The sequence below is a fragment of the Candoia aspera genome, chromosome 17 (genome assembly GCF_035149785.1).
Source record: "Candoia aspera isolate rCanAsp1 chromosome 17, rCanAsp1.hap2, whole genome shotgun sequence".
NCBI classification, from domain to species: Eukaryota; Metazoa; Chordata; class Lepidosauria; order Squamata; family Boidae; genus Candoia; species Candoia aspera.
In genome coordinates, this window is record NC_086169.1 from 11,435,673 (window position 1) to 11,458,207 (window position 22,535).

The 22,535-nt window shown below is 53.8% G+C and overlaps 1 protein-coding gene across 4 annotated transcripts in view; it reads left to right on the plus strand.

Annotated features, from left to right (window-relative positions):
• MEF2D (myocyte enhancer factor 2D) overlaps positions 1-22,535 on the plus strand; it is a 98,487-nt gene that overhangs the window by 61,418 nt on the left and 14,534 nt on the right. For all 4 annotated transcript variants that reach the window (XM_063316751.1, XM_063316753.1, XM_063316754.1 and 1 more), the window contains 4 exons: positions 9,739-9,942; positions 16,989-17,126; positions 20,300-20,513; positions 21,966-22,022. In XM_063316751.1, coding sequence (XP_063172821.1) covers positions 9,739-9,942; positions 16,989-17,126; positions 20,300-20,513; positions 21,966-22,022 — 613 coding nt within the window. The remainder of the gene's footprint in view (positions 1-9,738; positions 9,943-16,988; positions 17,127-20,299; positions 20,514-21,965; positions 22,023-22,535) is intronic.

Consider the following 22,535-nt stretch of genomic DNA (forward strand, 5'->3'; position numbering starts at 1 on the left):
GGGAGAGGCCTAAGCTGTTAGCAACTCGTCACCTCTGGCATTTCCCGAGAAAGGAAATGTTGGAGGAGTGAGCTACAGGGCCCCCCCAGGCTGGATCCATCCTTCCTGGAGGGCAGTGGCCCTCGGAGCAGCAGCATCTGTCCCATGGTGGCAGAAGCCTGGGCTTTGGGGTCTGTCACCCCCGAGACTTTCTGAGGATTCGTAGAGCAGGTGTGGCCGCAGTAGATCTGCCCTTAACTCTGACTTGGAAAGCGTCTCAGGCCTTGGCGCCTCCAACAGGCAGCTGGAAACTTTCCTCCGCCGTGCCAGCCTGGAACCTGTGGGCATGCCTTCCGTGGGTCTTCCGGCCAACAGCTTACGCCCTGGAGAAAAAGGATTGGATGACCCTCTTAGTCTTAAAAGGTTAATATCGCCAGATGAGGAGAGGAACTAAAACCTGTCCTGGCCTGAAAGGGCAAGCGGAGAGATTTTGCAGTGTGTGTGGTGGGGCTCAGTGCCTGGCAGGTTTCAGGGGCCTCATTTTGCCAAAAACCCACTGGCCAAATTAAAAACTAGCCTGGCTGGCCTGGAGGAATGATTCCCTGTGAAGTGGAACGCAGAGGAGCGGGAAGTGGACCTAAATCCACAGGAGCTGGGTTCAGATTCCCTCCCAGGCCATCAGTTTCCCAGTTGAACTGCAAGACTGGGGTGGCCTCATCCTGGAATCTTTGCATGGACCAGATGGCATGAATGTTGCCTTACCAGGAGGTCCTGCTTGGTTCCCCAGACTGTTCAGGGCAGACACCCACACCCTAGTGAGGGCGAGGGGTGGGAGGGAGGCACCTCCCTGGCTGGCCCATTAATTTATTGTAAGTTGTCCTAGAATTGGGAAATGAAGGGTGGCTTTAAAATGTTAAATGCCTGCAAATAAACAGGGACAAGAGTACACCAGATGCTTGTTGCTGTAATTCCATAGTTTTTAAGCTGTGCTGTTTGTCCTTTTTTGCATCAGTTGATGGTAGACTTGCAACACTTTGTGCCTTAAGGTATAATTCCTCTCCCCAGTCATGCTGTTGTCTCCTAAACAAATGGGTAAAGCAGAAATAGGGTTCAAAATAATGTATCCTGAAGCACTGAGTGTTCTGTAACAAAGTAATATCTGAACACAACTTTTGGGGCCATTCAGTATACTCACACTGCCCGCAGAAGGCCATTCCTACTGCCCACGTACCTTCCTACCTGTCTGAATGTGTTTCTAGTTCCTGCCCTGACTTTGGCACTGCAGATCCGGGCCACCTTCCACAGGCTGCCTACTGACCCTGGGTATGCAAAGCCTTGGTGGACGGGGCCGCTGCTCTCTGCCCACCCACCTCTTAGACATACACAGAATCCCCACCCCTGTAGTGCAGCGTGGAGAAGCTGATGGAAGCTTTCCCCAGGGAGCAATTTGGGGGTGATCAGAGGTTGAGAGCATTCATGCTCATTCAGTGGTGCTCCCTAAATTCTTCTGGGATGGAGTCTGGCAGGAATACAAGGGCTGGAGAGCTTTCATTTCATTTGGGCCTCCTTCCTGTTGGGCCCAGAAGATTAAACCAGGTTGCATTGCTGCCTGTACTCAACATCTTGGCTCTGACGAGGGAGGGAGGAACTGATCTGGGCTCTCTTCTCATCAGCTCAGGTTTGCAAGGGGGGCAGAATTCCCATCGCTTCCCTGTGGTGCTTTTGCCCAGCTTGGGGATGGGACCCAGGTTGGTGACGCTTCAGTTGCTTTTTGGGGACATCCAGGGATGCCTCTGAGTGGGCACTGAAGGTTTTGCTGCTCCAAAATGTGCCAGCTGGTGCATTCACATGGCACTCCTCACCAGTAACCCCAACAGTTGCCTCCCTCCAGTTTGAGACAAGGCTCCAAATGGCTCCGGGCCTCTCCTCCCCGCTTGCCCTGAAGACAAGTGTGCAGGATCTCGTTAGTTCCCATTCTCTGTGCCGTGTAGCTCCCCCTTTTCACCATCTTGCAGAAACCTTTTTATTTCTTTGCGGTGAGTTTTTGACCTGCCAGACTGCCAGTATTTTGCTGATGCCAGAGAGATGCCAACCCTTTTGGGCCCAGGCAGCATTTAGTGTCTGGGTAGCATCCGAGGGGTGACATGTCAAATTTATTTCTTCTGTTGTGCTCTAGATGAGTTTATGGCCAATTTTAAGAGGAGTTTGGGGGCCTCCCCACAGACCTGGGGTCTCAGTTTGTGCAGCTGTGTTTGCTTTGCTGCTTTTGGGCTGCTAAGAGGCAATTGTTTTTGATAGCATGCATGGTTTTGATGGGGAAGATGGGCTTCTGGCTGGTGGAGCTGAGTAGGCCCTCATTCTTGTTGCCATGGCGAGGGACCGAAGTTGGAGAAGGGGCCCCGTGGCAAGTGGACTGGCTTTTTACGGCAGAAAAAAATGTGATTTGCTCAACTATAAGAAAGTGCAGAACAGGTGATAGAGGGACAGGTGAGGGCAAGAGATGGGGAATGTGGGAAGCTGAATTCTCTCTCTGGTGCATTGCTTCTGCCTCTCTCTTCAGATCCCCCTTTGCCAGATGTCCCAGGAAGGCCTTGTTTGAATCTGACCCCTTCTCTCCCCCCACATCTGTGAGTGCACATAAGCCTTCCCAGGTTTTCAGCTGTATCTGTATGCAAAGTGCTTTGAACGCCTGCAGACATTGCATGCACGCAGGCAGATATACGATGATTAAAGTAGGAGTGCTGTGCTGTTTTCATGCATTCTGTAACAGGCTGCTTCAGATGAGGTTTTATCTCGCTCCTTTGGGCACCCCCTGGGGCCTGGCCTGCTCCTCTCTGAGGCGGGCGGAGTTTCAGAGACCTCTGCCCCTTCCCCTCGTTCTCCTGGCTCTTGAAAAACAGATGAGAAGAATCTTGCTGCAAACATCTGTACCACCGCATGATGCTTGTAGTTGGGTTTCTTCCCCCACAGCATATGTGAACACATTTGTTTATCATTTATTTGTTTACTGTGGCTTATAAGGGGCTCAGTTGCAAATGGCTCTGAGAGGCTTAAACCAAGCAACAAAAATGTTAAAATGGAATCAGAATAACCAAAATAACATCCCCTGGTAGCACCACCCAATGGTGGTGAAGATTTCTTTCCTGAAGAGTCATGTGTCATGTTTCCGGTGGGGGTGATATTTGGGGGGCAGCTTTTCCATGGAAGGGAGGCCATCGCTGAGGAGGCCGCACTCCAGATGCCGTTCTCTTGGGAGTGGGACCATTAATGGTTCAAGTGGTCTCAAAGGTCTCCAGGCTCTGACCTTTAAAGGAAGGTTCTGAAGATGACCACCAGCAGCTTGAACTGCACCCAGGAGCTGACTCGGCAGTCAGGTCCCGTGGGTGAATCTAGGGAAGCCCATAACTCTCTGGGTTGCTGCAAGTTTGCACTAGATGAAGCTTCCAGATGGTCTTTGAGGGCAGCACTGGTGAAAACAAAATGCTTGCTGGTATCAGACAATGGACCTGCGGTTCCGTTTTGTTTCTGTCATTTGACCTTAAAGTACACTTGGGGGCAGAGAACGATCCAAGCAGAGAATTTTTTCTCCTTTGAAAATAAGAGCAAGTAATGTGGCATTTCAGGGCTGGGGAAGGGTTGGCAGCATCTCTCTCCTGAGAGAGGCTCTGGGACAAAACAGCCCCCAAGAACAGCTGAGGGGCATCGCCATGTCCCACTGTCCAGGCACGGCCTCGTGTCCTAATCCTGGGTGTATGAAGAGCCACTGATCCGTGGTGGGTACAAATCTCGTCCAGATGAGCAGCCAAGGGAAGCTGGTGACAGGCATGGCTGCTTCTCTTCCCTGTGAAGACCTCGGTCACTGCCCTTGCTGATGACATTTTTATTGTGCCTGCCCGCAAGAAAGATCTCATGGGAGAAGCACCCCAAGGTCATGCAGGTGCCCCTTGAAGCTGTAGGGGACTGAAGACAAGGGGCCCCTGAGCTTGTCTGGGCTGCTTCAGAGTTGAATTGGTGTTGAACTCCTATCCTCAGCTGAAGTCTCCAGCTGGGGATGGGGGTAACCAGATGGGCCATTCAGTCTTTCAAACCTTTAGAAATGTAATTTTAAAGTGACGGGGGTCTTTTTAAATGCATGGGGAGCGATAATAGAAACAGAGCTGAACATTCGCCCCTCCACCATTGACTCACCTTTGTGTGCCAACCTGCCAGTCAGTCCCCACCAAATGGGCTGCTTTCACCGATCCTCCCAGCCCCCCCCCCCCCGTGCTTCATTCTGTCTCTAGTGCTTGGGTCCCTTTGCTCAGAGGATGACCAGGCCTTGCTATAGAAGAGGAGGTGCCAGGAAGGCCGCCTTCCAGAAGCATCCTGAGTGGCCTGCAGACCCCTTGCCCCTTTTCACAGAGAGTGGCTTGTGGGGAGGGCGGCCCCATCTTGACCTCTGGACTTCCCTGGTGGAGGGTCCCCTTGCTCCTGCACCCATCCCCTCGAAGGCAACCAAGTCCCAAAGCCACGAGCCCAGTCCTGGCATTCCCCACAGCCTTTCCCTCTGCAGCTAGATCCCTGAGGGACCAGCCGGGCGTGAGGTTTCTCCCCGGTAGTCCCCAGGCATCTGGAGTGGGGTGGGGGCTCAGTTAGGAACTGCTCTGAAGCAGCGTTTACGTGCAGCCCAGCGGTCGTGGGGATGCCCTCGCACAAGAGCACCTGTTCCCGCCTCCAGAGACGGGAGCCAAAGGAGCACACGGGAGAGGCATGTGCCAAGGGCAGCTGTGAGAAGGGCTGTGCGTGGCATCCCTGGATGGGTGTGGACATGCCTGGAGGACAAGGGGGAAAGCCCGCATGCTCCCACCTGACTAGGAACCAGGGGCTGCTTCATGTTGGCTTGGGCGCTAGGAGTCAGAAGGCTTCAGCCAGGCAACTACCTGGCAACTTGGGGATTTCCCTGGAGGAGGGCATCTTTCTTCTTTTGCACAAAAACTCCTTGGAGCAAGGGCAAGGGCATCTTTCCTGTGTGCGGCTTCAGCGTGTGGGAGGAGGCTGCCCTGAGCACAAAGCAAGAAAAGGGCTTCCAGATTTAAGGCCTGGGTTCCGGTTCAGGTTCAGCAGAGGCTGCTCCTTGGTCTGTCCTAACAGCGGCTAGGAAGGCTGGGGCTGGGGGTTCCTTGGGTTCCCTAAGGCTCTGGAGAAGAGGGAGGCTTGGAGGGAGGCAGTTGGAGAGGTGCCCTCTTGGCTCCCTCTCCCCTTGCCCCCCAATTTGTGAGCTCAGCTTAATTCTGCTCCTTGCCAAAGACTGGCTTCAGAAGCCTTGGGGCTTAAATCCATTTCTGGCTGTGGAGTGCCCTTGTCACCCTGCGAGAATGGGTGGCTCAGCAGCCCTGCCTGTCCGGCGGCCGGCTGGAGAAGGGAGGTGGCCGCCTGCTGCTGACCTCAGAGCGTCTTTCCTGTTGCCGCCACCGCCAAGCCTGGCAACGTGACTGCCCCACTGTGGAGCGGCGGCGTGCCCAGGAGAGGAAGGGCTGGTAGCTGATCACACTCGCTTGGGGGCATGGCTGGGTGCCCTTCAGGCACTCTGGTGGGTGGAAAGGCGATTAGAGCTCAATCCTGTTAACCACTCTGGAGCCTCTGCTGGTGGTGGAGAGATACAGAAGGTGGACGGGGCAGGTCTCCCTCCGTGCCCCCCAGGCTTAAGCAACCCCGCCTCCCGCCTGCATCTTTGCTGGTCAGCTGGCTCCATCTCCTGAGGGCTCTGTTCTCCTCCAAGGCTGCATCTGCTTGTTTTTTCCTGCCTTGTAGCTGGTGAGCCATGTCACCAGTCAGCTGATGGGCAAACCGAAGCTGTAATTCAGGCAACAGTCGGCTTGGAATCATCTTCTTTCCATTCCCATGGGTAGAATTAACCATGGTTGGCTGCATCCAGATCTCACGATGGAACTGCCTTGTGACCTTGCAGAAAAGTGCGTGTCTCCTAGGATGGCTTAGAAGTCCATCCCAGCAAGACCTCCCTGGAGTCAGAGCAAGATTTGAGGAGGGCTACTGGCCCCCCCACTGCCACTGTTGTGTTCCGCAAGGAGGATCCCTGGTCATGCCATGCCAGGCTTTCCAGCTTCACACTCAGGTTAAGAAAATAAATCCTAAAAAAACAAATGCCCTAAACAAAGCACAAACGAAACAACCACTGTGAAGCTCTAGAAACAAGCTCACCCAAGCTTGTGGTAGATTCACATACACCATTATTTCTCTGGTTCTTGTTTAGCCTGTGGTGTTGGGCTGCTAGATCTGGGTTGCAAAACCCTGGAGGACCACTAGATGCCAGCAAAGAGTTAAGGTTTTTCTGGATCTCCCTGGTGCCATCTAGTGGGGTCATTGGGTTTTTTTGCAATGTGTGAACCTCAGGAACCCCATCAGTGGTGCTGAGTTCTGACTGGGTCTGTTCAACTTCTTAAAAACCTCTGAACTTTAAGAAGAACACAAACTTGTTTTCGAGAAGGAATGCAGAACAAGGTTGCCATGTGATTACTAATAGGAAGCAGGAATCCCACAGAAGAAAGGAAAGAATATTCAGACTTTGCTTAATTGTTTTCCTCCACCTTTGACTTCTTCTAGGCCAGTTTCTCAACCTTGGCGGCTGGCTGGGGAATTCTGGGAGTTGAAGTCCACTCATCTTCAAGCTGCCAAGGTTGAGAAACTCTGCTCTAGGCTAATCAGTCAGTGACAGTGTGATTCAAAAACCCCAGTGTCTTTTCGTGTGCTTTGTAGGGCGAGGAGGATCCATCGGTCACTGATACTCCTCTAAAGGTTGTCATCATTCCTGTTCTTTTTTTTTACAAGAACTTTGTTCAATTTCAAAATTCGTAGTTAAAATACGATATAGGAAATATAGGAAAGCGAGAAGATAGAGCTAAAGGAAAAAGGAAAATGAAAAGAGTTGCAAAATGGTATTTCTCTCCTCCTTCACCCCACCAACCCCACCTGCTATCCCTCTGGGGAAGCCAGCACTGTCCTATTTTGTAGTTTTCCAGAAGCTTCTGCTCTGGCTGTTGTGGGGCCCTTTGGCTGTCTCCTCCCCTCTAAGCGGGCTTCCATCATATGTACAGTGCCTGTGTTTCTCCATAGACGGGATTCCCTCATAAGCCAGGCTAATGAGGAGTGGGGTAGTTGTGCAGATTGTTACAGAAATCCAGCATTTGATTGAAAATACGTAAACCAGACAATCACCGTAAACCCTAAAATGGCTTTCTTGTTTGAGCAAAGCATCTGACATGAACGTGTGTTGTGTTTTGTTAACCCAGATGTAGTCACCTTTGCTGGCAGCATCTGAACTCAGCACCGGGGCTCCAACAGCTGAGCATGGCTTGGGATCACGCAGGCAGGGTTTACCCCAAACCCCTCCATTTATGCTAGAGAGAAAATACTTTTGCCTTTTTGAAAGTGAGGGCAGAAGTTGAAGAAGACAAAAACCGAACCCGACCAAACACAAGCTAGAGCCGCGATTAAGGCCTACCTTGTGGCGGTAAGAGCGGCGAAGTGCCAGTACTTCCCTGCTCTTACTGCGTCTGCAGAATGCCGCCCGGCGGCCCTGTTTAAGATTACCCGATCCCTTTTGGGGAAAGGGGAGTCAGAAATCCATCTCCAGGGCCGTGCTGAGGAATTTGCTGGGCACCTGCAAGATAAAATCGCTCAGATCTGGATCGAGTTGGGCTCCAAGCGTGAGACAGAGTCGGAGGAGATACCCAGGGAACGTACTTACCAGGTTATCTGGGACCAGTTTGATCCTGTGGAACCTGAGGAAGTGGACAGGATCCTTCGGTCTGTAAATGCCACCACTTGCCAATTAGATCCATGCCCCTCCTGGCTGGTGAAAGCAGCTCGGGGGGTTACATGTGGCTGGGTCCAAGCAGTGGTGAATTCATCCTTGAGGGAGGGGGTGTTCCCAACAGCTTTCAAGGAAGCGCTGGTGCGCCCCCTCCTCAAGAAACCATCGCTGGACCCTACTATACTGGACAATTTTCACCCAGTCTCCCACCTCCCCTTTTTGGGGAAGGTGGTTGAGAAAGTGGTGGCTTGGCAGCTCCAGAGGATTCTGGATGAAACGGATTAACTAGACCCCTTTCAGTCAGGTTTCAGGCCCAGATGTGGGACGGAAACGGCATTGGTCGCACTTATGGACGACCTCTGGTGGGAGCGAGATGGAGGCAGTGCATCCATCCTTGCTCTTCTTGACCTCTCAGCGGCTTTCGGTACCGTCAACCATGGCATCCTTCAGGACCGACTTAGGGAGTTGGGGGTGAGCGGCGTGGTTCTGCGCTGGTTCCCCTCCTTCCTCCAGGGTCGGTCCCAGCCGGCGTTGATAGGGAGCGAGACAGAGGGAACTTTGTTTTGGGATCTTTTGTATCTATTGTCTTTGTGCAAGTTCAGTAATTGTATATTTTCTGCAGCTTGGATGCTCTTAACGACAGAGTTGTTTTCAAGTACGGAGACCAGCATCATCGTGTAATCTGCCTACATACTTTATATTCCCTTTTTTTTCTGCCAGAGATCCTTTTAAGACTTGATCTAATTGGAGCAAGTCTTTATCTCCTTTATCACTAAAAGTTTGGGATGTCCCTTAAAGCTAGAAAGGACTTAAGATTCTACCTGTTACCTTTTTAAAAAAATAAAGTTTGATTTTATTTATCCCGTGTGAGAGGGTTCTGTCTCCTGAAGGAAGGATTGATTCCTCAGCCTCTTTCCCCATTGCCCACTTGCCCAGAGGAGGTGAAACCAGTTAGTTTGTCCACAGCAGCAAAGAAACAAATGTAGTGTGAAAAAAAAAACAGGGAAAAGAAAGGCACAACTTGGGGACTGCAGCTGAAGTTCTGAAGTGCATTCCTCCTGAAACCTGCTCCCTGCCTGCTGTTTCATTTGCAAATAGGAATTGGGGCTGAAAGGTCACAGGCGCACTCTGTATTTTATATTTTTATTATCACGCAGCTTCTCTCTACAGGTTTTTCTCCTTAATGTGCATTTTGTTTGTATAGAGTGAAGCCAAGTGAAGCAAATACGCTGCCTTAATGAGGCCCATCAGCTTTCCCCTGTTGGGGCACTTTGCGCTCCTGCAAGTGCTGGCCAAGAGCTGTGCCGCCCGGAGCGTCCAGGAGCCGAAGTCCAGCCTGTCTGGGGGGCAGTGGCTTGGGGAGGAAGGTGGAAGGAGCCGATGGTCTGTGGAAGCTTCTGCTATAATCAGAGTTTCAGTCTCTCCTGCAAGCTTCTGGGGAAAGGAGTCTCTCAGCCCGGCTAGGTGTGCTTGGTGTAATTCTGAGATGAGATTCAGTCAAGATCCTTCTGCGCAATGCTTTACAAACAAGCCTCTGCGTTGTACAAGAGAGCTTATATGGCCGTTACATTAAGATGCATTAGTTGAATTAGTGTAAATCATACATAATACAAATACTATGGAATTGACCTCCACAGGGCCAGAGCAGTTTTTCAGCACACGCTGGATGCATCCCCAGCATTGAGCCTTGGGAGATGCTGCAGCAGCGCCTTGTCCTCCCACAGGCAGCTATCTTGGCAAGCAAAATCAGGAAGAGGGGTGTCAGGGCAGAGGCAGAGAATTCTGGCTCCACTTCCAGGTTCTCTCCTATTCTGGCTCCCAAATCCAGAGGGGAATTGGAGTGCTTTCAGGTTCTGGACACCCCCTGGCTCCAGGCTGGCCACTTTCCTTGGCTGTCTGAAGCTCTCTGTGCGTTGATGCGGGTCTCTCTCTCGCCTTGTGGGCTGCAGGTGACGTTCACCAAGCGGAAGTTTGGGCTGATGAAGAAGGCCTACGAGCTGAGTGTCCTCTGCGACTGCGAGATCGCCCTGATCATCTTCAACCACTCCAACAAGCTCTTCCAGTATGCCAGCACCGACATGGACAAGGTGCTGCTGAAGTACACGGAATACAATGAGCCGCATGAGAGCCGGACCAACGCGGATATCATTGAGGTACGGTGCGCTTCCTTCTCCCGGTGCAGGTGGGGTCCCGTGTGTGCTCGTGGGTTGCCTTCCCAGCATCCTCCGCGCAGGAACCAAGAGGCTCCTGCTTGGTTCCTTCCGGTGGATTTGATCAGTGCCAGGGCTCGAAGGGAGAATTTGGCAGAATTTTAGCCTTGCTCCCTCACCACTAAGCTGACCCAGTGGGCTAGGTTTGCACAATATACGAAGCCACAGAAAATGAGCAAAGAGCCCGTGGCTACCACGCATCAGGCTTTGCACATTGTACTAATTCAGCTGCACAGTCTTGAACTGCCTCGGTTAAGCCATTGTGTCAACTGGTGCACAAAGCGTGTCTGCCACAAATGGGACTTTGGGGTTGTCTCCTTTGAAGGGAACGGCAACCTCCTATAATGTTACGCTGCTTAGGCATCCTTCCGCAGCGGTAGGGAAGGATCCTGACCAAGCTTCGCATTAGCCTCCAGCGCCAGAAGGGCCAGGCCAGTGCGAATCTTGCAGGGTCAGGAGAACTGGCCGGAGGTCAGTGGGGGGAGTCCTGGACAGAGGTTGGCCGGCTGGGCCGCTGGGCTTTCTGAGAACCGGCCTGGCCCTCCGCCCCCCTCCAGCAAAGGATTTGCTCCTGCACGGAGGACTCTCCAGAGAGCAGGACCAAGTGAGATGCTGCCGCTCCTTTGTCACCTTTCAATGAAAGATTGCTTGTGGGTGGCTCCCTCTGTACTTGGCAAGATCTAGACAAATGAATGGTTTGGCTGGGTAATTATTGACATTACAAGTGAGCAGAAATTAAGGCACACAAAACCTTTAGTCATTCAATTTATCTGCTTCAAGATGGTAGCGAATAGGAGCGGTGCGGGGAAGAAATCATGCTGCAGGGGAGGTGGTGGGTGTTTTGTGCCAGGTGCACAGTTAGGCACTCATTCACACCTCTCACTCACATGTGCATGCACACGCGCACACACACAGAGTCATTGATTCGCTGCAAGTGGGATAAAACAAAGAGGTCAAGAATTTGAGTATCATTTCCCATTTGGGGAACAACACTTGAGCTGTTTAGAAACTTGCATTACTTGTTGATGGCATTTTCAAGGCTCCTTGCCCCCCCCCCCAAGATGACAAGGGCCTGCGGAGCTGCTGAACACCCGCCAGCTGGAGGGTGGGGTGCTCCCTCAGGCGGCAGGCTCTCTGCTGGGACCTCCTTTGCTGCTGGGGCTTAGGTGAGTGAGGTCACACGGAGATTGGCCTGGAAGTGCTGGGATTTCCTTCTCGTGGCCTCAGCAGCCACATATGCAATGCTGGAAGGAACCGCTCCACAGCTTGGTGCACCTCAGCATAAAGCGTAGCGAAGGTTTGGGGGCCCTGGAGGAAGGGAGCCCTTTGCGCCTGGGTCTGCGATGGGTCTGAGTTGTGGCTGTAGCAGCACCCAGCTCCCATCTGTAAGGAGCAGAGCCGGGTCTGCAGCGCAAGGCACGCGGATCCCCTTTGTCCTTCTTTGCACCTTTTGCCCATTGCAGAAAAGGAGAAGGAGCTTTCTTCTGAGTGAGACCAGGAACCCCTTCCCAGCCCTGGCCATCCCCTCACCCTCTTGACAGCGCTCACCGAGCGTCGCACAGCCTGTTTGCAAAATCAGTCAGTGCAGAATTCACTCCCGACTCTCTTTTGGGGATGCGAATGGAAGCAATAGAAGTTGCAAGACGTGGGCTTCTGCCCCTTCGCCTAGCTCAGGGTGGTTGGGACCCGATCGACCTTCCAAGTTGCTCCCTGGGGACAGAAGCAGCTGCTGGCCGAGTCGGCCATTGGTGTCTGAGCTCAGAACATGCCGCTGGCCTGGCAGCAAGACTCTGCCACGTTTCAGAGGGGAGTCTGGCCCACCAGCCTACAGCCTTCTCCAAAACATGACCTTTCTTCACACAGGCACGTGTTACGACCACCAGCAGAGGCATTTTATTTATTCATTTAAATGTATGCATTTATTGCAAATACTTTTATGCTGTGGGGCGGGGCAGGAGGGACTCCTGGCATGGTTCCTCTGCTGGCGTGCATTGAGCAGGCAGATCAGACGGATAAAGGCTGTCCCGCGCAGCACCGACTCCGGGCAGCACACAGTTAAAGCCGATACAGCCCCTAAACCCAGGGAAAATCAATCTCGTAAATTTGAACCTGGTGGAGGAGGAATGTTCCACAGCTGAGAGAAACTGCCTGGCATAAGTGTCTGGCAGGTATCAGGACCCCGAGCCGTGCAGGGCGTGAGAAATTATTCCCAGCAGCCTGAGATGCGTCTAGAAACAAACCAGGGGGCCATCGCAGCTCCCAAAGTTGTACGACAATATCGGAACGTTCCTGTTAGGACACAGCTGGCTGCGTCCTGCTCCCGCTGGAATTTCTGGGTGATTTTCAGTTGTGGTCCCAGGGCAGGTGGATCACTGTAATCCTTTTGGGAAGTGACAAAGGGGCAAGGGACTCTCGCCACCCATCCCAGGCATGGCCATTGCGGCTGAGCAAAGGCTGTCCTGGCCAGCGCTTTTACCTGTCAGTCCAGGAGACTGTGAACCGGCAACATCCAGTACCATTGTTTTTGCCAGTGGCGGGTTGTGTGTTTGATTGATTGATTAAACATATTCGATGGCTGCCCATCTAACCAGTGGAACTCTGGGTGATGAACAGAAGATAAGAACACTTGTCAAATCAATTACAGGGGTCCTGGTTGAGGGACCACCATTGGGACCGGCCACTCGGTCATAAAGTGAAGCGATCGGCAAGTGAAACTGTGGCTGTGGTTACAGTCTGACTTCAGCTTTGATTTACAGACCTGCAAAGGTCATAAATGCAAGGACTGGTCGCAAGGTGATCTTTTCGTCACCATCATAACTGCGAATGGTCGCTATACAGGGCAGCCGCTAAACAAGGACTATCTGTAAATGACCCACATTGAGGCCCCTGTAAAAATTTCTGACCCACATAACAAACACACACACGCATACACACACACTCACCAAGCTCCACTAACATCCTGGCCCCAATCCCTAGGGGAAAAACTGGGTCTTCACGGCCTTCTGGAGGGCCAGTGGGGTGGGGACCGTCCAAATTTCCATTCCATAAGGCAGACACTTACGGACTGAGGACTGAGACTGGCCTGGCTCAGGGCTTGAACTGTAACGGCTTTGAAGCCCAACACAGGATGACTTCCAATTCTGACGTTAATGCTCAGGCATCACCGGGCCAGTGCAGTGCTGTGGCAAATAAGGAATTGCCCTTCCACGGTTCATATAATATATAATGTTGGGTAAAGCAGTACTTCCAGATGGTATGGTTTTCTGCCATTTTAAGTGAGGGAACATGAAAGCTGTCGTGTAACCGTAACATACGCTTCTATAATTTAAAAGCCCCCATCTTGGCCCCACCCACTGTGGCCCCCGGGCTTCTCCTGGGATTAGGTACAGCCCTGTGCTAGTTGGCAGTTTGCGCCGAGCTGCCAGGGAAGTCATTTTGGCTGAGGAGGACGAACCAGATGAGTTAGTCCAGGTAAGGCGGAGGTCCTGTGGGCCAGGAAGTCAGCTGCTCCGAGCAGAGGATGAGGTCTGTCCTAGATAGGACTGCCTCCCTGGGGTCCTCACAGGTGTGTGTGAGCGTGGCCTTGCTGCTTTACCAGCCGCCACCATCCCTGCAGTCCAGAAGGGCTGTCCTTCCGTACAGAAGGTGCCCCTTTTGTGCAAGGGCTCATCCCTTTCCAAATCCAAACTGAAATGCTAGTTTTGCCCCGTCCTTGGGAGCATTTTTGTTCCAAATTACTTGAGCAACCATGTTTTCTTGCCTAAAATGCAGTAGGTGCGTGCATGACAGTTAGCTTGGACATGGTGCACGAAGGAGGGCTGGATCATGTCGGCTGTCAAAACAGACCCCATCGGTGGGTGCTGTGGACACAGAGCTGGGTGGTGACTTGGAGGCTCCCTGCCTGAAATCTGTGTGCACTGTTGGGACACGTTGAGCATGTGATCCACTGGCACACCCAGGTCCTTCTCACATGTGCTGCTCTTGAGCTGGATTTTCCCTGTTCTGTACATGTTTCTTTCGTTTTTCTTACCCAGAGGCATGACTTTCATTTTCTCCCTGTTAAATTTCTTTCAGTTTCTTTCCACCCACCCTCTAGCCTAAGTCTTCTTGGATTTTCCCCCCTCCTCCCAAGCATCGGCCGCCCCTCCTGGCTTGGCATCATCTCCAGCAGCCCCACCGGGTCGGCGGTCCCTGTGCCGGTGCCGCCAGGCCTCGAGGCACGCGGTGCAGCTGCGGCTCTCGCACCACCCCCTTAGCTCCTGGCACCAACCGCCCTGTGTGTCGCTTGGCTTGGGCCTGTTTGCCCCTCACCAATGCCAAGGAGTGGTGAAGGAGCAAGACTGCAGAGAGATGCTGCCTGGCCCATTTGTCCATTCTCAGGGGCGGGGGGTGGAAATCCATTGGTGACCAGAAGCAAAGGGAGGCAGGGGGGGAATCATGGGGGGGTGCTTGCTCCACTGCGTCCCCCCATCTTCTTTGGCACACTGAAGAGGGGTTGCGGTGCAGTGGCCAGAAGGACCAGATCCGGCCAGCCTCTCTCCTCAGCCTCCCAGCGGGCTGCTCAGGGCCTGGCTGGCCCTCGAGGAGGCTGCAGCCTTGCGGCTGCACATGGCCAGGCTGTTCTCTCTGGCTCTGTGGAGAACAGAGCTGGCGCCACAGGATCAGGGCCTTGGTCTCTCTCGGCCAGGCAGGCATTGGGAGGTTGGGGCCGTGCCTGCAGGCTGCTTGTGCACCCCCAGAAGAGGGCTCAGCTGTTCAGCCAGGGTGTCCCTTTGCCCTGGGGCTGGGACCTGGGAAGGGAAACTCGGGCACTGGGAGCAGAAGGAAGTGGTGGGGAAGGGCTGGAATGAGGCTGGCAGAGAAGAGCAAAGCGAGGGAGCGGGCAGGCCGAGGGGGTGGGGGGGCAGGAACTCAGCCAGGCTGAGTCAGGCAGGCCAGGAAGTCAAACGGCCCTGCAGGCCAAGGCCCGTCTTGCATGCCTGTTTCCCCCAGAGCCCAACCAAGCTGAGTGCTTGCAAGCAGGAGGTGGTCACACACCCACCACCCGCTGCCACTGCCCTGGGAGCGGAGGTCATTCTCCCCTTGACTTTTCACACTCTCCACACCCCCTCCTCTTCTGAGGGCCAGAAGCTGCTCTTTGAAGGCAGCCCCATCCACCCACTGGGTGCTGCCCCCTTCCCTTGCCTGCTCTGAGAGCTGGAAATGGCATTGGGGGGGGGGGGTTGAGCTGCACTTTCAGTAAGGGGGAGGGAGGGAGGAGGACAGCTGCTCCGAGCCTTGCTTGGTCCCTGAATCATGGCTGTGATATGCGGCTGCCCCCTCCTCTTGGCCCTGGTGGTGCAGGGTAGAGCGGGCATTGTTGGGGGCCCAAGGGGGACTCCATGTCTTTCTCACGCAAAGTCGGCTTCCTCCTCCTCCTCCTCCTAATCTCTTCCTTTATAAAATTATATTTTCATGAATTAATAATGGTCACGTCCATACTTCCTCGGAAAAAAGTTCTGAGTCTCCATGACCATGTTTGCTCTGGAAATCTGTGTCCTTAGCTGCATTTCCGTGCCCTGCTCCGGAGTCTTACCACTGTGCTGTTTGGGGCATAGATTTAACCCAGACCTACAGTCAGAAAAGCTTTTTATTTGGCATTTTTGCTAAAACGGCTGATGGTGTTTGGAATAGGTCACACAAACATGCCCCTTTTGGCTTCTCATGAGCACAACCAGGAATCAGGACTCCTACCCGACTTTGCAGTAGTGGCTTTTGGAAAGAATTGGCAAGTGAGGGCTCCATAATGTGGCCTAATTGCTTCTGGTGTTTTGCAAATACAATGATTAAGCATGGCAGAGGAAGGCAGTCTTCAAATCAGCTGCCATGCGTGGAATAAATACTTGGTAAACACTGCTTGATGGAGGGCCTTTCCTGTTCTCGTGACATGCATCTGAAGTGTGCAGCCACTTCCCTCCTGCCTAGGAATAGATCGGCCTCCCACGAGGGCAGCGGTGTTTCCGAAGGTCTTAAGATTCCTCCAGATCCGCAGTATCTCTGTCCAGTTAGTTTTATTTCCTGGAGTTTTGGGATCCAGTTACAATTCCAAGTTAAACCTGTCGTTGCTGGTTGCCATTTCGGAGTCGGGGGTGTCTTTAGGAAGCAGAGCCACACACTTTTTTTTAAATTTATTTTTTAATTGCTTTTTAAAATAATGACAAAGGGGGAAAAACAAAAAAAAATACACAAAGAGACGTATGTACTTGTATAACAGGTGCTTTAAAAAAATAAGAAAATATAACATAAAAATATAAAATATGTCATTACAACAGTACACAATTACAATTCTCTATAGATTTATCTAATGCAAATACGACGCAAGTGTGTGTGTGTGTTCTCATACTATTATATAACCAACATGCTTTTCCCTAAACCACTATATTTCATAAAAATGAGTCTCATGTTTCATTGTACTTATCTACACGAAGTCTCCATCTATAGGCAATCCTCTCCTAGGTGGGAAGTGCAAGCAGGTCTTCAGTCCATTGAGTCAATGGGGCCATACATTTATCCTTCCAGCGCTTCAATATCAGTCTTTCGGCCATAGGAAGGGCACAGAGAATCCATTTACATTGTCCTGTTGTCAAATTCCATGTAGTAGGTATGTAACTCAGAAGAATATTGTCCTCTGAAAGTTTTAGCAGCAGAGCCACCCTCTTGCCGGTCCTCAGCACTCCAGTGGCCGGAGATCAGCTGATGTCCATGCTGACGTAACGGAGTGCGTGATTTGAATCAGAAACTGCACCGTCTCGGATGGCAGCCCAGGAGAGAGGGCCGTTGTGTTCTCCCCCTGGCAGAGGGATGGGAAGTGAAAAGTGGGGACGTTGCGGTGTCCGCTCCCGGCCCTGGGCTTGACCGGTGGCATCTGCGTGGTGCCCCGGGGCAGACTGCTCTTCCCTCTGCTGCGGCCGGGCGAGGTCCCGCTGATCGTCTCCTGGTTGTGTTTTCAGACCTTAAGAAAGAAAGGGTTTAATGGGTGTGACAGTCCCGAGCCCGACGGGGAGGACTCCATTGACCAGAGCCCGCTGACGGAGGACAAGTATCGCAAGGCCAGTGAGGACCTGGACATCCTTTTCAAGCGCTACGGCGTGAGTAGCCGCCACTCCCGGCCGAAAGCCCCTCACGATCTCTCTCTCTCTTTCTCTTCTTTGTTCTTTTCATTTGTTTGTTGGATTTGATGCCCCCCCACGACCCACCTCCCTCCCTCCCTCCCTCTGTTCCCCACTGGCCACGTGGCAGGCTCTGAACAAGAAGCATAGAGAGTGTGAAAGCCCCGACGGGGAGGACATCTTTACCCTGACGCCCCAGACCGAGGAGAAGTATAAAAAGATTGATGAGGAGTTTGATAAAATGATGCAGACTTACAGGCTCACAGTGAGTAACGGGGGTGGCCTGCCAGCTCCCCTCCGCATGGCCAGGGCTGCCACCCAGAAAGTGTGCCCTGCTCATCACGCCAGCCCTGCACGGCCTCCGAGCATTAACAAGCGCCTGGGCGCGGTGCCCCTCCATGCTGCGCACTAGGCCGAGCCCCGTCTCCGCCCCAGTCATGCGCAGAGGAGGCAGGGGCGGGCAGGCCGGGCGGGGGCTCGGTCCCACGAGGAGGAAAGAACCCCCCGCCATGGGACCCGGGCCAGAGACAGGCAGCCCTGCCCTTATTCCCCCTTAGGACTGGTCCCCACCACAGGGGAAAGAGAGCCGAGTCTGTTGGCGACGGTTCGGGTGCAATAGTCCAGATGATACCAAGCAGCCTGATCACGTATTACAGCAGTCATAAAGTGGGCTGCATTTTGTTCCAGTGGCCAGGACCCCCAAAGGGGGCTGGAACCTGTTTTACCCACCACAGACTAAGGCTTGCCAGGGCGGGGAGCTTCTCTTGGGGGCTGCGTGTCCCGAGACTGGTCGGAAAGGAGACCACCGGAAGAGCCCAGCGGGGCCAGTGCCAGGACCGAATGCTCCTTCACAGGGACAGGTGGCAGACTGGTGTGTCTGGGTCCTACCTCTTGAGCAGGGAGGGGCTAGTAAGAGAATATTTACATTTAAATTGTAAATATTGTAATTGTAAATATTTAAAGCCATCCCCCACTGGGCATCATAATACCGTGTCAAAGTCCCAGACTTTGGCTCAGAAGATCTGGAGGAGAAGGAGGAGACGGCGGTGGTGGCTTTGGCGCAGAGGAAGGCGCATGAGCTTCGTAGGAGAATTAACCCCAGTCCTCTGCCGCACTAACCGGCAACCCAGCGCTGCTCCTGGCCAGAGCTTGGGTCTCCTCCCCAGGGCTGGATTCCCGCTGTGTGCGCCTGCAGCCCGTGGTTCTCCTGTGCGACTCCCAGCCATTCAGCCCCCTTTTACTTCTGCTGCTGCTTCTGCACCCGCGGGGTCCAGTCTCTTCAGGGTGGAGCGCCAGGCCTTTCTCGGGCGCAGGGCTTCAGCAGAAGAGGAGGCCAGGGGTGGCGGTCCCGGTGGAAGGCAGAAGAAGCGGGGGGCGGGGGAGCAGAGGCATCAGCAGACCCCCAGAGCAAGCAGCACCCTCGCTGCCCTCGGGAACTGAGGCAACGGGGCGGAGAGAAACTAGCCACAGGGACTTGCTTTCTGCTGAGGCCGGTAGGCTCATCTCAGCTCTGAGCCACATGGAGTCCCCTGCCGGCTGCTGCCGCCCCAGGGACATGCCTTCCACCACGCTCTATCTTCACAAAGCGGCCAGCCCCTGCCTGGGCCAGACCCTTCTGGCTGCTCGATTGGGGGCCCTCCTGATCGAGGGAGCTTCCAGACAAAACCCTTCCTTGCCTGTGGAAAATCAGCACCTCAAGAAGAGGAAGGGCCCTCCTTGTCTCTGGAAAGGCAGGCGCTGCGTTGGAGACCTCTCAGGGCAGTGGCTTCCTCAAGGGCTCCAGCTTTACACGCCCACGGGCACCCCTGTCACCGGTCAAGGTTTTCCCCACTTTGCCACAGTGCAGCAACCACTGAAAAAATTCAAACACAGCCGTGTCAGAAGCAACGCAGTAAAATGCAAGATAAAGTGCTACAGCTATCCAGTAAATAGAGGAGTTAAAACCACCAAAATCTCGTAGTGGTTAAAACCGTGGATTTAACGTCGTGAAGAACAGAATAGTCTTAACTGGCATTGAAAAGAAAATATTTGGGAGAACCCCGATCCCTTGGAGTAGAAGGCCTCTCTCTGAGAGCCCCCTCCTGGCCCACTTGGCTGGGGTGGTCTTGGCCAAAGCGTTGCGAGCGCCCTTCACAGGATGCTGGCTTCTCGGGGCTTTGCCCACGAAGAGCCGCCGTTAGCAGGGACCGCGGAGGCCAGCTGGTCCAACTTCCTGCCGCCCCCCTCGGAAATGGCACCAGCGGCCTCCCCTCCCAAGGAGCCCCTCCCAGACCTTCCCCAAATGTTTAGCTTCCCCCAAAGGCTAGAGGAGGAGGCCGTTGCGCTTCTTGCCACACAAGTCCTGGGTGCGGGTCTGAGATCAGATTCTTCGGGTTGATGTGTTGAACTCAACTTCATCGGAGTTGGGTGGCTAGTAAGTTCAAATAATAATAAAATAGTAATAATTAAAAACCTGATTGTCCTGGGGTTTGGTTTCCAGGCCCCACGCTGTCCTGCTTGCCCTTCTCCCAACGTGCCCCCCTTGCCAGGACCCAAACGCATTGCTGGAGCGGGCTGCAAAACGCTGAGGGCGCCTGGGTGTGGCGTTGAGTGTCATTGCCCGCGATGGCCGTCCTTGTGCCGGTTCACGTCCAGTTTGCGCCAGACTGAGATCGCTAATGCCTTCTTACCTGCGTGCTGTGAAGCTGTGAAGCCAACTTCTCCCTCCCTCTGACTCTTAGAATTATTTTTGCTCTCCAGTTAATTTCATCTTGTTGGTTTCATGCCCCCGGTTGTGCTTTGTCTGATGGGTGAACACCTCTGTGGCAGAGTCGCTCCACCAGCTCTGGGTCCACCAGACGGGAGCCTTGCGCTGGGCGAATGACTCCCTGAGGACTTAACGTGGATTTGTCGGCGGCCTCATTTGCCTCCAGACCTGCGCGGTCCGCAGCATCACCGTGATCTGCGGGCCAGGGTAGAAGTTGGTCTGGGAGGCCAGCCTTAGGTCAAGCCCTGCTGGCGCCTTGTCATCCAAATTCTCTGCGTATCGGTGAAAGGCCCTCTTCTTCCTGAGTGGCTGATCCTGGGAGCTCTCTGGAGTGGTCCTGTGATGGCGGAGCGTCCCCCCTCCGTCCCCAGGGTCAAGCGTGCTTTTCTGTCCCTTGCCTCCGCAGTCCTCCGTTCCTGCTCCCAACTTCGCCATGCCTGTTACCGTGCCAGTGACCAACCAGAACGCCCTGCCATTCAGCAACCCCGGGGGCTCCTTAGTGACCCCCTCGTTAGTGACCTCCTCGTTGACCGACCCCCGACTGTTGTCCCCGCAACAGCCACCGGCCCTCCAGAGGAACACCGTCTCCCCGGCGCTCCCGCAGAGGCCAGCCAGCGCAGGTACGGCCTCTCTCTCCTTCAGCGCCCTTGGGCAAATGTTTCTGTAAGTGGCGTGAATGGAGTTTTGCGTCCCCCAAGGAAGAAAGAGAGGGCGAAAAGGAATAGGAGAGGCTTTGCTACGTTCAGGCAGAGGCTTGCAGCGTCTTGCCCGAAGTGTTTCCGCAGTCCAAAATCCAGTGCGGGGGAAACAGTGGTAGACGAAGGCGAAATAGGCCTGCCTCTAAATGTTACGGTTAGTTGCAGAAAAGCAGCAGAATTCACTGGGGATTTTTACGTTGTGGGTAGACATGGGATTACAGCTTTTTAGTGAGGCCTGCAGGCTGGCTCTCGTCTCTGGGGTTTGGGACTGGACCTTCCCCCTTCCACACAAAAACTGTCTCATTCGTGACTTATGCTCGTGGCAGAACACGCGTGGCACACCCTCCTACAACATTCTTGCACACACAGTCGGCCATGGTCTCTGCTAGGGGAGCAGCCTGTCCCGCCTGTCATCGACGTCGTCTTCTGCAGCACTAAAGTCAAGCTGGAGAGTTGCGGCGGTCGCAAACCTCCCCTCCCCCACTGAGTCACTGGGCAGGGAGGGAGGTGACCCTTCGAGGTGGGCCGCGAGTCCATCGCTGTGGGGACGTGCTTGGTTTCCTGCTTTTTGTCCTGCTGGGTTTGTTTATTATTTATTTATTGGTCAAATTATCGCTTCTCGGCCTTTTGGCTAAGATCGAGTGTAGTATTGGGCAAATTTATATAGCTGCCCATCTCACAGGAAGTGACTCTGGGCGGTGTACAGTAATCAAATTTAAAAAGTACATATATAAAAACAAGCATTAAAAATATAAAAATCCACATTAAAAAAAATAATTAAAACAGAAATACATCCAAACCTCAGGCAGAGAGAGAATGAGTCCATCCAGCTCAATAGCGGAGCCGTCTCGGCAGATCCCCACTTCCCTGGCACCCCCCCAGCCTGGTGGCACGGCCAGCTCTCGAGGGACTTCCGAAATGTCAGAAGGGGTGGGGCTAACTGAAAAGCGGGGGGGGGGAGAATGTTCCATAAGGTGGGTGCCACGGCAGAGACAGTCACCCTGCTTTTTGAGGGAAAATGGCAGAGCCTCTATTTCCCCTGAGCAAGGAGAAACTGCTTTAATTTTACAATTCATGCTCACTCTCAGGCATCGTAATTGATCTGAAAGATGGTCCAGGGTCCACGCACTGTTTCCGCGTGTAGATGCATCCCATAGGATGCCTGGCTCCAGGGCACAATTTTGGGGAATGTGAGCAGGACTGAAGGGAGGGGGCATTTGTCCTGCCATGACCACCCCCGACCCCCGTGGAAAGGGTGGCCTCGGTCTCCTGCCCTCTTCCTGGCTCAGAGGGCAGGAGAGGCCTCCGGCAGGGCTGCCACATCTGAATGCCACTCCGGGCGAAACCTGACTCCTTTCTGTGGCTTCTTCCTAGGGGCGATGCTCGGAGGAGAGCTCGGCAACAGGAACGGTGCCTGTCCCAGCCCCGTGGGTGAGTAGCGGGGACCCCGGCCTGGTCCAACCAGGTCTGCTCCCCACTAGGAGCTGCCAGCAAGGGTGTCGGGGCTGCCCCCACCCCCTGCCAATGAGAGGCGCTTGGGAGAGCTACCCAACCCTGCTGGGCGGCTCGCAAGGCCGGGCTCTGGAGCCAGGGGGGGCGAAGCTCAGGGGTCAGCCCAGGACGTTCCAGCGCTTTGAATCAGGCCTGGTTCTGTCCCCGGAGGCCCCAGGGAGCTCTTCATCCCTGCTGCTCCCCCCCCCACAGCCATTTTGGACCTTTCTGCCCCATGGCTGGCCCAGACAGTTTGCTAAGGACACGACAGATGCCAGAGGGGCAGCTGGTACCCCGGCCCTTGTGGTGGCAGAGAAGGGAGAGCTGGAGAAACTGAAGGAGCCCTGTGGTTCTGCTGGAGAAATTTCATACGAGGGAGGGTGAAACAGTCCCCTGGTGTGGGTTGGCACGAGGGTCGGGTTCCCTCTGCCCCAGCCTGTGTCCAGTGAGATC